This window comes from Heptranchias perlo, chromosome 7, assembly GCF_035084215.1.
Source record: "Heptranchias perlo isolate sHepPer1 chromosome 7, sHepPer1.hap1, whole genome shotgun sequence".
Lineage (NCBI taxonomy): Eukaryota > Metazoa > Chordata > Chondrichthyes > Hexanchiformes > Hexanchidae > Heptranchias > Heptranchias perlo.
In genome coordinates, this window is record NC_090331.1 from 73020015 (window position 1) to 73036112 (window position 16098).

At 43.0% G+C, this 16098-nt stretch overlaps 1 protein-coding gene across 3 annotated transcripts in view; it reads left to right on the plus strand.

Annotated features, from left to right (window-relative positions):
* The window catches only part of pikfyve (phosphoinositide kinase, FYVE finger containing), a 116580-nt gene that overhangs the window by 38787 nt on the left and 61695 nt on the right, over window positions 1–16098 (plus strand). For all 3 annotated transcript variants that reach the window (XM_067987889.1, XM_067987891.1, XM_067987892.1), the window contains exons 7-11: window positions 307–396; window positions 3007–3145; window positions 6577–6734; window positions 10658–10769; window positions 15534–15681. In XM_067987889.1, the coding sequence (XP_067843990.1) occupies window positions 307–396; window positions 3007–3145; window positions 6577–6734; window positions 10658–10769; window positions 15534–15681 (647 nt within the window). The remainder of the gene's footprint in view (window positions 1–306; window positions 397–3006; window positions 3146–6576; window positions 6735–10657; window positions 10770–15533; window positions 15682–16098) is intronic.

A 16098-nucleotide genomic window follows, 5' to 3' on the forward strand; every position in this document is an offset into this window, starting at 1 on the left:
ACTGATATTGTTGATAATGTGCCAGTCATTACAATAAATCTTTCGGGTGGCTCCTATATTCCGTATGATAACAGAGGGTGAACTACATTGTATGGTAATGTGTTGTTTAATGTTGTATATTTAACTTGTATGGACATCAATTGAGTTTGGAGCTGACTCATGGAATAATTACCTAGGCCTTGTTGCTTTTGATCTGTAGTTCCAAGCATATGTGATTCATCTGTTAAATTTTAAACTTTGTAGTTAAGATAGGGCAGTAAACATTTAATTTTGGAATTCATTACATCATCTTTTTCTTTTAATTAGCTTGGGCCACCAGGATTCACAGAATAATACTTTGACAACACGCCTCACAACTGTGCAGGAAGATGTAGGAAAGTCACCAGCACGAAAAAGGTATGTTAGAAAAAAATTAATAATTATGATCCTGCTTACGATAACTTTTTTTCTTTTGTGATCCTTTTCTGTTTTAGTTGTAGGAGATCACAATTTAAAACTTGTTTTTTTTAATATAGCACAGAATGTACAAAAACCGTTCTAAGGCCTCAAAGCTCAATGTCAGGGATTTCCTCTCGTCAAGCAAAACATTTTTGTCTGTAAACTAACAGGCCAAATTGGAGGAACAAATATTGAAATGAAGCTGAAAAGTTAATCTCTCTCATTTATTTTGAAAGCTTAAAAAATGCAATTTTCTGTAGCTTTTAATCTTATAACTGCTTTCAAAAGCATTTTAAAAATATGACCACAGAGTGCACTCTATTGCATTTCTATTGTCAACTTTGATTCATTAGTATGACTATTGGAGGCCTGTATTGATGTTTTAAGTATTAAAATAACACTGCATTATCAGTTCTGTTTTTTTTCGCAGAATAAGGCAAATGCAGCAGGAAGGGATGGAAAGAGATACTTTTTCAGTATGAAGTACACTCCCATCTCTAACTTCTTAATTCTCATATCTTACACCTGCTTAGATATATTTTTTTCTTTTTTGGATCTTCAATCACATTTGACATTGCTCTGGCAATCAATTACACAGACAATCTGTATGAACTTTTTTTCCTTTTTTTCCCTTCAACAGATGAGAGCTCTTTGCAGTGAAAATTTTTCTCTGACATTGCTTTTCATTTTTTTTATAGTAATAACTTCAGATGACCAGGGCCTATAACACCAAGTAGAAAAATATACATTCTCTTTTGCCTGGTTTGACCATTCACTGTGTATTGTGTAATATCCCACTGAATTTAAAGTACCAGCAATATCTCTTAAAGAACATGCTTACAATCTTCAATTTATGTGTTCCTACAACATCCATAAGTGTCTTCTGCCCTCTTTTACAGTTGGGCTCTTCAAGGAAGGATTTCCTCCATTGACTGATTCATGTCAGGTGCCTCAATGAGTTAATGCTGATAAGCAGCCTTTGCCTATATGAGATATGAATTTGGTGCTTCACAAGTCTTTATGCCTGTCCTTTGAGCCACTGCATCTTATTTTTTATGTTAAGATTTAGAGGTCATAACATTGCTTTGGTTTTCACCAGGAGATTTTGTGAACTTCAGGTATTGATCAATTTAATAGGACCTCTCATTTGACGTGAGAACAGGACTGTTCATAGGCTTTACCTTAAATTTCCCTCTAAAGTAGTCTCTTAATTTTCCCTTTTAAAGAATTATTGTTACTTTAAACTCACAGCATAATGTGTGGATCCATAACTTGTATTAAACTTGTGTTGAAAGGATTCAGTCATTTTGCTAAACAAAATAGCTGTCTGTACTCCAGAGAGAGTACTCTTTGGGCTCTTTTCCGAATGGAGAATTGCCAAATGGTTGTGGAATGTATTTTATATTCTTGCCACTTAAGATAATAGGCTTATCATCAAGATTGAAGCCCATAGAATAAAGGGGGCAGTAGCAGCATGGATACAAAAGTGGCTAAGTAACAGGAATCAGAGTAGTGGTGAATGGTTGTCTTTCGGACTGGAGGGAGGTATATAGTGGTGTTCCCCGGGGATTGGTACTAGGACCACTGCTTTTCTTGATTTTATATTAATGACTTGGACTTGGGGCAGTGCACAATTTCTGAATGTGCAGTTGACACAAAACTTGGAAGTGTAGTGAACAGTGAGGAGGATAGTGATAGACTTCAAGAGGATATATTCAGGCTAGTGAAATGGGCGGACACGTGGTAGATGAAATTTAATGCAGAAAAATGCGAAGTGATACATTTCGGTAGGAAGAATGAGGAGAGGCAATATAAATTAGAGGGCACAATTCTAAGAGGGGTACAGGAACAGAGATCTGGGAGAATATATGCACAATTTGTTGAAAGTGGCAGGGCAGGTTGAGAAATGGTTAAAAAAGCATATGGGCTGCTGGGCTTTATAAATAGAGGCAAAGAGTACAAAAGCAAGAATTCATGATGATCCTTCATAAAACACTGGTTCGGCCACAAGTGGAGTATTGTGTCCAATTCTGGGCACTGCACTTTAGGAAGGATGTGAAGGCCTTACAGAGGGTGCAGAAGAGATTTACTAGAATAATTCCAGGGATGAGGGACTTCAGTTACGTGGATAGACTGGAGAAGCTGTTTCTCCTTAAAGCAGAAAAGGCTGATTGGAGATTTGATAGAAGTGTTCAAAATCATGAAGTGTTTAGATAAAGTAAATAAAGAGAAACTGTTCCCATTGGCAGAGGATCGAGAACCAGAGGACACAGATTTAAGGTGATTGGCAAAAGAATCAAAGGTGACATGTGGAAAAACTTTTACGCAGCGAGTAGTTATGAATGCGCTGCCTGAAAGGGTGGTGGAAGCAGATTCAGTCATGGCTTTCAAAAAGGAATTGGGTAAATACTTGAAAGGAAAAAATTTGCAGGGCAAATCATGACATCAAATGTAGTAAGGGTGATGCGGTTCTCCCTGTTACTGACTTGGGCATATACCATTTCGTGGGAAGAATGTTACAAAAGTCTTACCACTTTTTTTATGATTTTGTTTTCTTTTTCTTAACAGGTCTGCAAGTATCACCAACCTGTCACTGGACCGGTCGGCTTCACCCATGGTTCCTTCGTATGACAGCTCTATCAGTCCTCAAGCCTCACGGGCATACGTTAAAACAGACCCAAATGAGGATGAAAGAAAAATTCTTCTGGTACTGAAACAACTTTCCGTTTTTGCTTTTTCTGAAAGTTAGAGAAGGTTGGGCAACCAAAGCCAGAGCTCCCTGGATAACAAAAGAGAGTAAGATGAAGCAGAAAAAGGGGCCGTATGACAGATGTCAGGTTGATAATACAAGTGAGAACCAGGCTGAATATAGAAAGTACAGAGGAGAAGTGAAAAAGGAAATAATGGGGACAAAGAGAGAGTATGAGAATAGACTGGCGGTTAACAAAAGGGAATTCAAAAGTCGTCTTTAGGCATATAAATAGTAAATAGGTAGTAAGAGGAGGGGTGGGAGCCGATTAGGGACCAAAGAGGAGATCTACACGTGGAGGTGGAGGGCATGACTGAGGTACTGAATGAGTACTTTGCATCTGTCTTTACCAAGGAAGATGATGTGGCCAAAGTCAGAATAAAAGAGGTAGTAGTTGATATACTGGATGGGCTAAAAATTGATAAAGAGGAGGTACTAGAAAGGCTGGCTGTACTTAAAGTAGATAAGTCACCAGGTTCGGATGGAATGCGTCCTAGGTTGCTGAGGGAAGTAAGGGTGGAAATTGCAGAGGTGCTGACCATAATCTTCCAATCCTCCTTTGATTGCGGGTGGTGCCAGAGTTCTGGAGAATTGCAAATATTACACCTTTGTTGAAAAAAGAATGTAAGGATAAACCTGGCAACCACAGGCCAGTCAGTTTAACCTCTGTGGTGGGGAAGCTATTAGAAATGATAATCCGACAAAATTAATAGTCACTTGGACAAGTGTGGATTAATAAAGGAAAGCCAGCACGGATTTGTTAAAGGCAAATCGTGTTTAACTAACCTGATGGAGTTTTTTGATGAGGTAACAGAGAGGGTTGAAGAGGGCAATACAGTTGATGTTGTGTATATGGACTTTCAAAAGGCATTTGATAAAGTGCAACATAATCGGCTTGTCAGCAAAATTGAAGCCCATGGAATAAAAGTGGCAGTCGCAGCTTGGATATGAAATTGGCTAAGTGACAGGAAACAGAGAGTAGTGGTGAAGGGATGTTGTTCGGACTGGAGGAAGGTACACGGGTGTTCCCCAGGGGTCGGTACATGGAACACTTTTTTTTATTCGATCATGGGATGTGGGCGTCGCTAGCAAAGCCAGCGTGTGTTGCCCATCCCTAATTGCCCTTGAGAAGGTGGTAATGAGCTGCCTTTTTGAACCGCTGCAGTCCGTATGGTGAAGGTTCTCCCACAGTGCTGATAGGTAGGGAGTTCCAAGATTTTGACCCAGTGACGATGAAGGTACGGCGTTATATTTCCAAGTCGGGATGGTGTGTGACGTGGAGGGGAGCATGCAGGTGGTGGCGTTCCCTTGTGCCTGCTGCTCTTGTCCTTCTAGGTGGTAGAGGTCATGGGTTTGGGAGGTGCTGTCGAAGAAGCCTTGGCCAGTTGCTGCAGTGCATCGTGTAGATGGTACACACTGCAGCCATGGTGTGCCGGTGTGAAGGGAGTGAATGTTTCGAGTGGTGGATGGGGTGCCAATCAAGCGGGCTGCTTTGTCCTGGATGGTGTCGAGCTTCTTGAGTGTTGTTGGAGCTGCAATCATCCAGGCAAGTGGAGAGTATTCCATCACACTCCTGACTTGTGCCTTGTAGATGGTGGAAAGGCTTTGGGGAGTCAGGAGGTGAGTCACTCGCCGCAGAATACCCAGCCTCTGACCTGCTCTTATAGCCACAGTATTTATATGGCTGGTCCAGTTAAGTTTCTGATCAATGGTGACCCACAGGATGTTGATGGTGGGGAATTCGGCGATGGTAATGCCGTTGAATGTCAAGGGGAGGTGGTTAGACTCTCTCTTGTTGGAGATGGTCATTGCCTGGCACTTGTCTGGCGCGAATGTTACTTGCCACTTGTGAGCCCAAGCCTGGATGTTGTCCAGGTCTTGCTGCATGCGGGCTCAGACTGCTTCATTATCTGAGGGGTTGCGAATGGAACTGAACACCGTGCAATCATCAGCGAACATCCCCATTTCTGATCTTATGATGGAGGGAAGGTCATTGATGAAGCAGCTGAAAATGATTGGGTCTAGGACACTGCCCTGAGGAACTCAGTTATCATTAATTTGATTTATATTAATGACTTGGACATGGGTGTACAAGGCACAATTTCAAAATTTGCAGATGACACAAAACTTGGAAGTGTAGTAAACAGTGAGGCGGATAGTAATAGAGTTCAAGAGGACATAGACAGGCTGGTGGAATGAGCGGACACATGGCAGATGAAATTTAATGCAGGGAAGTGCGAAGTGATACATTTTGGCAGGAAGAACGAGGAGAGGCAATAGAAACTGAAGGGTACAGTTCTAAAGGGGGTGCAGGAACAGAGAGACCCTGTGGGTATATGTGCACAAATCTTTGAAGGTGCCATGACAGGTGGAGAAAGTGGTAAAAAAGCATATGGAATCCTGGGCTTTATAAATAGAGGCAAAGAGTACAAAAACAAGGAAGTTATGTTGAACCTTTATAAAACATTGGTTCGGTCACAACTGGAGAATTGTGTCCAATTCTGGGCACCGCACTTTGGGAAGAATGTGAAGGCCTTAGAGAGGGTGTAGAAAAGATTAACTAGAATGGTTCCAGGGATGAGGGACTTAAGTTACGTGGATAGACTGGAGAAGCTGGGGTTTTTCTCCTTGCAGCAGAGAAGGTCGAAAGAGATTTGATAGAAGTGTTCAAAATCATGAAGTGTTTAGATCAAGTAAATAAAGAGAAACTGTTCCCATTGACAGGGTTGAGAACCAGAGGACACAGATTTAAGGTGATTGGCAGAAGAACCAAAGGTGACATGAGGAAAAACTTCTTAACACAGCGAGTAATTATGATCTGGAATGCACTGCCTGAAAGGATGGTGGAAGCAGTGGCTTTTAAAAAGGAATTGGATAAATACTTGAAGGAAAACATTTGCAGGGCCTCAGGGAAAGAGCAAGGGAATGGGACTAACTGGATTGTTCTTACAAAGAGCTGGTATGGGCTCGATGGGCCAAATGACCGCCTCCTGTTCTGTTAGCGTTCAATGATTCTATGAAAGGAAGGGAAAATTATTATGTAAAGTGGTGAAATTCAAATTGCTATGGATCTCATTGCAGTTTTTTTTCTGTTTGTTCGCTTTAATTTACATCAGTTGTTTTTGCTTGGTTTATCCCCAACATGCGCAACTGTACTTGTGAACCGATACATATTGTCCCTTAGTGATCTCGGACAATGACATTGCTCTGCATCTCTCTCAACAACCTGGCTATAATTGGGCATCCCCTCTATAGGGAACTGTGATTCTAAACTTTTATCTTACTTTGTATTGCAATACATTGATACACCATCCACTGTGACATGAAGTCTTGTTTTAAAGTATTTTTGTTATTTTAAAAGCCACCTTGAATTTCTGATTTTATTTTAGGACTCTGTGCAATTGAAAGACCTGTGGAAGAAAATATGCCATCACAGCACTGGCATGGAGTTCCAGGATCATCGATACTGGTTGCGAACTTATCCCAATTGCATAGTGGGAAAGGAACTGGTGAACTGGTTAATTAGAAATGGACATATAACTACACGGTAATTTGCATAACTTAAATTGAGATGGATCAAAATGTATCTGACACACTTATACACCAGTCAGTGGAGAAGTAATCAACTAATGAAATTGCAAAGTAGATGTCCCCAGTTCTGTTTTGTATGTGCCATTGCTCATGGATTTGGGGGAAAATTAAAGGGTTTAGTACTTGAGGCTAAAGCAACTTTACTTGCATTTCTCTTGTGAGCATCCGTTCCCCCAGGTCACTTAGTGACTAGGTTGTACGTTAAGCCCTTGTGTGTCTCTCATCTGATTGAGAGTAGGATGTTTAGACTATGGATTATTTTGATTGACATGTTGTTTTGGACATACTCACTGCATTGTTGCACTTCTGGCCCTGCTACAAATAGTGTCAGGCCCCAATTCCCACTTCACAATGAGATTGCCCCCAGCACCTTAGCTGAGAGGCCTGGCCTCGTGCCTCCATTCACTCACCAGCAGTTGTTTGTGCGGCTAAAGCGTTGGTGCCACTGTGGTATCCCACTGCTCCTGGCCTGTTGCAGCAGGTAATTACATAACTTCCCTAGTGCATCTTGAACAATTTGTGTGTATGGCTGCTTACTGGCATGATTCACAGGCCCACTGCTTCAAGCTTCATTTTTTAAAAATATGCCCTCTTTTCCTGCTGTTCTTAAGATTCTTCTTTTGTTGCTTTTTTTTCTCACTCCCTCTTCCCCCATTCTCCTGCACTTTTTTTTTGTATTTTAGATTTACCTTCTTGCCTGCTATACTTCTATTTGCTCCCTATGTCTTCCCAGATTCAGGCCATGCTTCCTGCTGTCCCTGGCCTCTTTATCTTCCTCCACACAACTTTGCTTTAATGCTCTATTAAGTTTTTATGCCCCCGCCCTTTTCCAATATTTGCTTTTGCTTTTTTTTAAAAAAAAGTAGTAACATTGAAATAAAACTCTGTGCAGAACGCTAGTTGTGAGTGCAAAGATAAGTCTGAAAAAGCAGCAGAGCTCAAAGTAGGGAGGGGCAGACTGTCAGCCTGAGGTCATTGAAGGGGAGCTCGGTGGAAACTGAGACCAAGAAAGGGGCGGCCAGGAAAGGTGCCCAAGACGGGAGCTGGTTGAGCCTAACGCTGCAAGAAGCCAGATGCAGGACTGGCATCTGATTGGTGCTTCTGGATAAGCTCATTAATTTACCTGAGCCAATCATATCCCCAAGAGCAAGTATTCACCAACAGGTTGATGAGTTCTTTTTCATTATATATATCAATATAGATAGATTTATAGCTCTTTCATGTAATAACCAAATACTTTTGTTTTTCAGACATGCCATGCTCAAGTACAGAGTGTTTGTTACAATTTTACTCTGTTACTTTTTTACCCTCAAGGTTAAGCCCCAGTTGTCTTTGACACTTGCAGCAAGTTTTATTAAATTTCCTGAAACCCAAAGAAACATTTTTAGGGTCCCGTCCCAGTCTCTCCACAGTATTCAGCACGCTGAATCTGCTGCTAAGCTGATAGTGCTTGAATATGAAAAGACGTGCAAGAGCAGCCTGGTTTAATTTTTTTCTAATTTTAAAATATCCCTTGCCCTGCGCAGAAAGTGTCTGTAATGCACGTGGCATCTTCCTCAGCGTATTGTTAAATTTGGAACTCCCTATATGGTGAATTGTGAATGTAAACCTATATCCTTTCACTGAGTTGAACTCCAATGCACGGTATTCTCCTTTTATATATAATATAATTTTAACTTTGAAATAGCTCTCCCCATATCTGCTTTTGGTTTCATGTAAAACCGATGCCTTACCTGCTTGTTCTGGTGATCAAAGTTGATGTTAAAGATCCCATGATGCGATTTAAAGAAGACCAGGAAGTTCTCCTGATGCCTTGCGAGTGTTACTCTCTCACCCTGCACTTTCCAAAACAGATTAGCTAGTCATTCATGGCGTTTTGTGGCATCTTGTGTGCAAAATGGCTGCCACATTTAGCTATATTTCAACAGTCACTGCATTTCAAAGCAGTTCACTGTGTATCATGGTATGGTACAACACAGGAGTAGGTCATTTGGCCCATCGTGCCCCTGAGGGCTCTTTGAAAGAGCTATCCAATTAGTCCCATTCCCCTTCTCTTTACCCATAGCCCTGTAAATGGTTTCCCTTCAGTTATTTATCCAATTCCCTTTTGAAAGTTACTATCGAATCTGTTTCCGCCACCCTTTCAGGCAGTGCATTCCAGATCATAACAACTCGCTGCGTAAAACAATGTTTCCTCATGTCGCCCCTGATTCTTTTGCCAGTCACCTTAAATCTATGTCCTCTGGTTACCGACTCTTCTGCCACTGGAAACAGTTTCTCCTTATTTACTCTATCAAAATCCTTCATGATTTTGAACACCTGTATCTAATCTCCTCTTAATCTTCTCTGCTCTAAGAACAACAATCCCAGCTTCTCCGGTCTCTCCACATAACTGAAGTCCCTTATCCCTGGTATCATTCTAGTAAATCTCTCCTGTACTCTCTCTAAGGCCTTGACATTCTTCCTAACTTGTGGCTCCCAGAATTGAACACAATACTGCAGCTGAGGCCTAACCAGTGTTTTATAAAGGTTTAGCATAACTTCCTTGCTTTTGTACACCATGCCTCTATTAATAAAGCCAAGGATCCATATGCTTTTTTAACAGCCTTCTCAACTTATCCTGCTACCTTCAAAGATTTGTGTACATACACCCCCAGAACTTTCTGATTCTGCATTCCCTTTAAAATTATATCATTTAGTTTATATTGCCTATCCTCATTCTTCCTATTAAAATGTATCACTTCACACTTCTCTGCGATAAATTTCATCTGCCATGTGTCTGCCCATTTCTGCAGTCTGTCTATGTCCTCCTGAGGTCTGTTACTATCCGCTACATTGTTTACTACATTTCCGAGTTTCGTGTCATCTGCAAACTTTGAAATTATATCCTGTATATCCAAGTCCAAATCATTAATATATATCAAAAAGAGCAGTGGTCCTAATACTGTCCCCCAGGGAACACCACTGTATACTTCCCTCCAGTCTGAAAAACAACCATTCACCACTATTCTCTGCTTTCTGTCCCTGAGTCAATTTTGTATCCACACTGCCACTGCCCCATGGATTTAGCCCATCCTTTTCCAAGCGTCAACTCTCTAAACGTTTCCCCACCACTGATATTAGGTTGACTGGCCTATTATTGCCAGGTTTATCCCTCTCCTATTTTGAACAGGGGTGTAACATTCGCAATCCTTCAGTCCTCTGGTAGCACCCCCATATCTAAAGAGGATTGGAAGATTGTGGCCGGAGCCTCCGCAATTTCCGCCTTTACTTCCCTCAGTAACCTCGGATGCATCCCATCTGGACCGGGTGACTTTTCTACTTTGAGTACACTTTGAGACGTTGTTGGCAAACACAAGATACTGTCTAAATACAAGTTTTTCTTTTCTCTTTTTATACCCCTCGCTCCACTTTAGCTTGTTCATTGGAAAGGTAAAATTCACAACTGTAATGAGTTTTCAATTTCACTAAAGTTTCTGAGCAGTTTTAACATAGAAAAAAATGTTGCACTATTTGATCTCTACAAGTTAGCTTGTACGATATGCAAAGCTGTGGTTTATAATGAAAATATTGAATATGAATGTTTCCTCTTCTCCCCAGATCTGAAGTTTCATAATATATTTTGTGTATGATGATCAAAGAGTTTATGCTAGATAAAGGCCAGTCACCCAATGTGCCATACTTTGTCTCAAAAGGATTATGTTCATAAACAATAACCTAGCACAGAATAATGACTCTCCACATTTTGCTATCATTTGTAAAAGGTTGAGCGGTACTTTTGGAAATGTGTAGAGTAATACACTATATCTTAAGATGTAGTTTTGTATGTATTTGAGTATTATAACAGCCCCTATTTCATCCAATGTCTTCCTTTTTCAGAGCTCAGGCAATTGCCATTGGTCAGGCATTAGTGGATGGACGATGGTTTGACTGTGTAACCCATCACGATCAGCTTTTTAGGGATGAATATGCCTTGTACAGACCTTTGCAAGTAAGTGAATGTACCACTTGTCTGCTTCAGAATTGCTTGTTTCTGGTTACATAGCAAGAATGAACATTGTGGCTATACACATTATTGATAATTTAGGTGGCTGATCCCAATGAAATCTCTCTTACATTAATTGGAAAACCATCTTTGTGCTTTTCTGTTTTAATTCTGCAGCAGTATTAATGTCAGTCATACATTCTAAGTGTACCTAAGAGCCAATTAAGACAAGAAAAAAATTCAGATGATTTAACCATGTCAGGAAAGGAAAGATAAGCAAACTACCCTGACTTGTGCAGCTACAGCACAAGCCTCTGTGATAATCAGGAATCCAGTATTTTTTTTATTATTCGTTCATGGGATGTGGGCGTCGCTGGCGAGGCCGGCATTTATTGCCCATCCCTAATTGCCCTTCAGAAGGTGGTGGTGAACCGCTGCAGTCCGTGTGGTGACGGTTCTCCCACAGTGCTGTTAGGAAGGGAGTTCCAGGATTTTGACCCAGCGATGATGAAGGAACGGCGATATATTTCCAAGTCGGGATGGTGTGTGACTTGGAGGGGAACGTGCAGGTGGTGTTGTTCCCATGTACCTGCTGCTCTTATCCTTCTAGGTGGTAGAGGTCGCGGGATTGGGAGGTGATGTCGAAGAAGCCTTGGCGAGTTGCTGCAGTGCATCGTGTGGATGGTGCACACTGCAGCCACAGTGCGCCGGTGGTGAAGGGAGTGAATGTTTAGGGTGGTGGATGGGGTGCCAATCAAGCGGGCTGCTTTGTCCTGGATGGTGTCGAGCTTCTTGAGTGTTGTTGGAGCTGCACTCATCCAGGCAAGTGGAGAGTATTCCATCACACTTCTGACTTGTACCTTGTAGATGGTGGAAAGGCTTTGGGGAGTCAGGAGGTGAGTCACTCACCGCAGAATACCCAGCCTCTGACCTGCTCTTGCAGCCACAGTATTTATGTGGCTGGTCCAGTTTAGTTTCTGGTCAGTGGTGACCCCCAGGATGTTGATGGTGGGGTATTCGGCAATGGTACTGCCATTGAATGTCAAGGGGAGGTGGTTAGACACTCTCTTGTTGGAGATGGTCATTGCCTGGCACTTGTCTGGTGCAAATGTTACTTGCCACTTATGTTGTCCAGGTCTTGCTGCATGCAGGCTCTGACTGCTTCATTATCTGAGGGGTTGCGAATGGAACTGAACACTGTGCAATCATCAGCGAACATCCCCATTTCTGACCTTATGATAGAGGGAAGGTCATTGATGAAGCAGCTGAAGATGTTTGGGCCTAGGACACTGCCTTGAGAAACTCCTGCAGCAATGTCCTGGGGCTGAGATGATTGGCCTCCAACAACCACTACCATCTTCCTTTGTGCTAGATATGACTCCAGCCACTGGAGAGTTTTCCCCCTGATTCCCATTGACTTCAATTTTACTAGGGCTCCTTGGTGCCACACTCGGTCAAATGCTGCCTTGATGTCAAGGGCAGTCACTCTCACCTCACCTCTGGAATTCAGCTCTTTTGTCCATGTTTGGACCAAGGCTGTAATGAGGTCTGGAGCCGAGTGGTCCTGGCGGAACCCAAACTGAGCATCGGTGAGCAGGTTATTGGTGAGTAAGTGCCGCTTGATAGCACTGTCGACGACACCTTCCATCACTTTGCTGATGATTGAGAGTAGACTGATGGGGCGGTAATTGGCCAGATTGGATTTGTCCTGCTTTTTGTGGACAGGACATACGTTGGCAATTTTCCACATTGTCGGGTAGATGCCAGTGTTGTAGCTGTACTGGAACAGCTTGGCTAGAGGCGCAGCTAGTTCTGGAGCACAAGTCTTCAGCACTACAGCTGGGATGTTGTCGGGGCCCATAGCCTTTGCTGTATCCAGTGCACTCAGCCATTTCTTGGTATCACGTGGAGCGAATCGAATTGGCTGAAGACTGGCTTCTGTGATGGTGGGGATATCGGGAGGAGGCTGAGATGGATCATCCACTCGGCACTTCTGGCTGAAGATGGTTGCAAACGCTTCAGCCTTGTCTTTTGCACTCACGTGCTGGACTCCGCCATCATTGAGGATGGGGATGTTTGCAGAGCCTCCTCCTCCCGTTAGTTGTTTAATTGTCCACCACCATTCACGACTGGATGTGGCAGGACTGCAGAGCTTTGATCTGATCCGTTTGTGGAATCGCTTAGGCCTGTCTATAGCACGTTGGTTCCGCTGTTTAGCATGCATGTAGTCCTGAGTTGTAGCTTCACCAGGTTGGCACCTCATTTTTAGGTACGCCAGGTGCTGCTCCTGGCATGCTCTTCTGCACTCCTCATTGAACCAGGGTTGATCCCCTGGCTTGTTGGTAATGGTAGAGTGAGGAATATGCCGGGCCATGAGGTTACAGATTGTGCTGGAATACAATTCTGCTGCTGCTGATGGCCCACAGTGCCTCATGGGTGCCCAGTTTTGAGCTGCTAGATCTGTTCTGAATCTATTCCATTTAGCACGGTGGTAGTGCCACACAACACGTTGGATGGTGTCCTCAGTGCAAAGACGGGACTTCATCTCCACAAGGACTGTGCGGTGGTCACTCCTACCAATACTGTCATGGACAGATGCATCTGTGTCAGGTAGATTGGTGAGGACGAGGTCAAGTAAGTTTTTCCCTCGTGTTGGTTCGCTCACCACCTGCCACAGGCTCAGTCTAGCAGCTATGTCCTTCAGGACTCGGCCAGCTCGGTCAGTAGTGGTGCTGCCGAGCCACTCTTGGTGATGGGCATTGAAGTCCCCCGCCCAGAGTACTTTCTGTGCCCGTGCTACCCTCAGTGCTTCCTCCAAGTGGTGCTCAACATGGAGGAGGACTGATTCATCAGCCGAGGGAGGGCGGTAGGTGGTAATCAGCAGGAGGTTTCCTTGCCCATGTTTGACCTGATGCCATGAGATTTCATGGGGTCCAGAGTCAATGTTGAGGGCTCCCAGGGACACTCGCTCCTGACTGTATATCACTGTACCGCCACCTCTGGTAGGTCTGTCCTGCCGGTGGGACAGGACATACCCAGGGATGGTGATGGAAGAGTCTGGGATGTTGGCTGAAAGGTATGATTCTGTGAGTATGGCTATGTCAGGCTGTTGCTTGACTAGTCTGTGGGACAGCTCTCCCAATTTTGGCACAAGTCCCCAGATGTTAGACGAGGACTTTGCAGGGTTGACTGGGCTTGGTTTGCCTTTGTCGTGTCCGGTGCCTGGTGGTCCGATGCCGGGTGGTCCGTCCGGTTTTATTCTTATTGTGACTTTTTTTAGTGAGATTTTACAACTGAGTGGCTTGTTGGGCCATTTCAGAGGGCAATTAAGAATCAACTACATTGCTGTGGATCTGGAGTCACATATAGGCTAGACCGGGTAAGGATGGCAGGTTTCCTCCCCTAAAGGACATTAGTGAACCAGATGGGCTACATTCATCTTATTCAATAGGATTACCTTCTCTGGACAAAGAAATAAATTAACTTAGGCAAGTTTTTTTAAAAACTTGCCTGTTTCAACTGCCAGATAGATGGGAAGATTCACCATTATCCATGTCAAATGGCCTGTTGTTCACCATTTTACTTGTTGCAAAATTAATGTTGGCTTTGAACAGCAGTGCAGGAAAGAGAGAAGGCTGTTTTCTACTGAAACAAGACTGGGATTTTGCTCTTCTACGTGTAGTTCTAGTGAGGCGGGACATCTACCCCCCCCCTCTAAATCGGCCCCAACTCCGACCCATTTTCCTGGTTCAAGGCTCATCCCATATGCATTGTGACCTTCCTGAAGCTTTCCAGCCACCAAAAGGGAGCCCAATAGTGCAAGGGGACAAAATCCCGGCAGTGTTACAGCAGAAGTGGCGAGGGAACTTAAAGGGGCTGGCATGCCCCACAGATGACATAAAGGCTCGGAGACCAAAGTCTTTGGCGGGCAAGTACTAGGCCAGACTTGGTGGGAGAGGAGACCATTACAAGACCCTCTCCCTTCAGTGGGGGAACTCTGAACCTTCACCGTCACTTCCTGGGACCTCCTTCCACCTTCCACATGGTGGCTGCAGGAAACAGTGGCAAGTGAGGCAAACGGGAGGGAAATACTCTGGGGATCCAGGCCCTGTGCCCGCGCCACCATTTGCGTGCAGTGGGCAGGAAAACAGTGGCCCAGTGGTGATCCCATTAGGGATTCGTGGGAGGGAAATCGTGGTCAGGGCAGTGAGGCGAGGGTAGGCCTCACCACACGAATTGTCCCCCATTCCCAAAGCAATCGTGCTCAGTTTTGCGTGGGATCTTGACCGTATTTCATATGTTGATGGTTCCCTTTGATTTTTTTGTTGTTTATTAGATGGTTTGCTACATGATGTGTGTTGTATACCTTATGTATTTTATTCTCAAAATTGTTTATATATGAAAAAAGGGGAAAAATTTGTAGATTTTCTAGCAAGTTCTGTAATACTTGTTGGAGGTATTAAATTTCAAATGTGCCTGGTGGTAAACAATAAACAAATTAGTGAAATGGAAGTTGTGTCTAAGGAAGTTATTGAACAATGTGAAAGAGGAAGTATTTTTATCTATATATTCATATTTCATGCTGAAAGTTATTCTATGTTGTATCTAGCATTTGAGTTTTTCCCATTTTGAACAGGGACACTTATAACTAGCCTGTTTCAAAATAATTACAAATTCTCATCTGCCATGCTAAGAAGCTAGATTTTGGTTTTGTCCAAGAGGCAGCGTTTTCTTTTCCAGTTAATTTTGACTTTTTAAAAACAATTCCAGAGTACAGAGTTTTCTGAGACACCCTCTCCAGATAGCGATTCAGTAAATTCGGTGGAAGGCCATTCTGAACCATCATGGTTTAAAGACATCAAGTTTGATGACAGTGACACTGAGCAGATGCAGGATGAAGGAGAAGAAATCATGCAAAGTAAGTCACAATTTTAATGATGCAACAGAGAAGGTTAATTCTTTATACTGAGGGGTGGAGAGAAGGAAGAGCTTACATTTTAGTGGTATTTGTGTTGCCTTTGTGAAGAACAATTAATTTGAGGCATATAAACACAAATGTTTTTGCTCGTGTATAGTTCTTGCCAAAAGAAGGGGAGAAGCGGACACCTGACTCCAGAGGAACTTTTGGTTAGAAAATAGTGCTATTCAGTAAACTTACTGAGAGCACTTAAGGTGGTTTTGCATCTCTCAAATTGGTGAAGAGCATTTATAAAACTTCTGTGGAAAATAGAGAAAAAGTTCTGGTCAATTGGAACTGTTTATTCCTCACTCCAATTACTGGAATAGGTCCACACCAAACAGAATGAGTTCTTTATCAGTCCACTTAGCAGCCTAC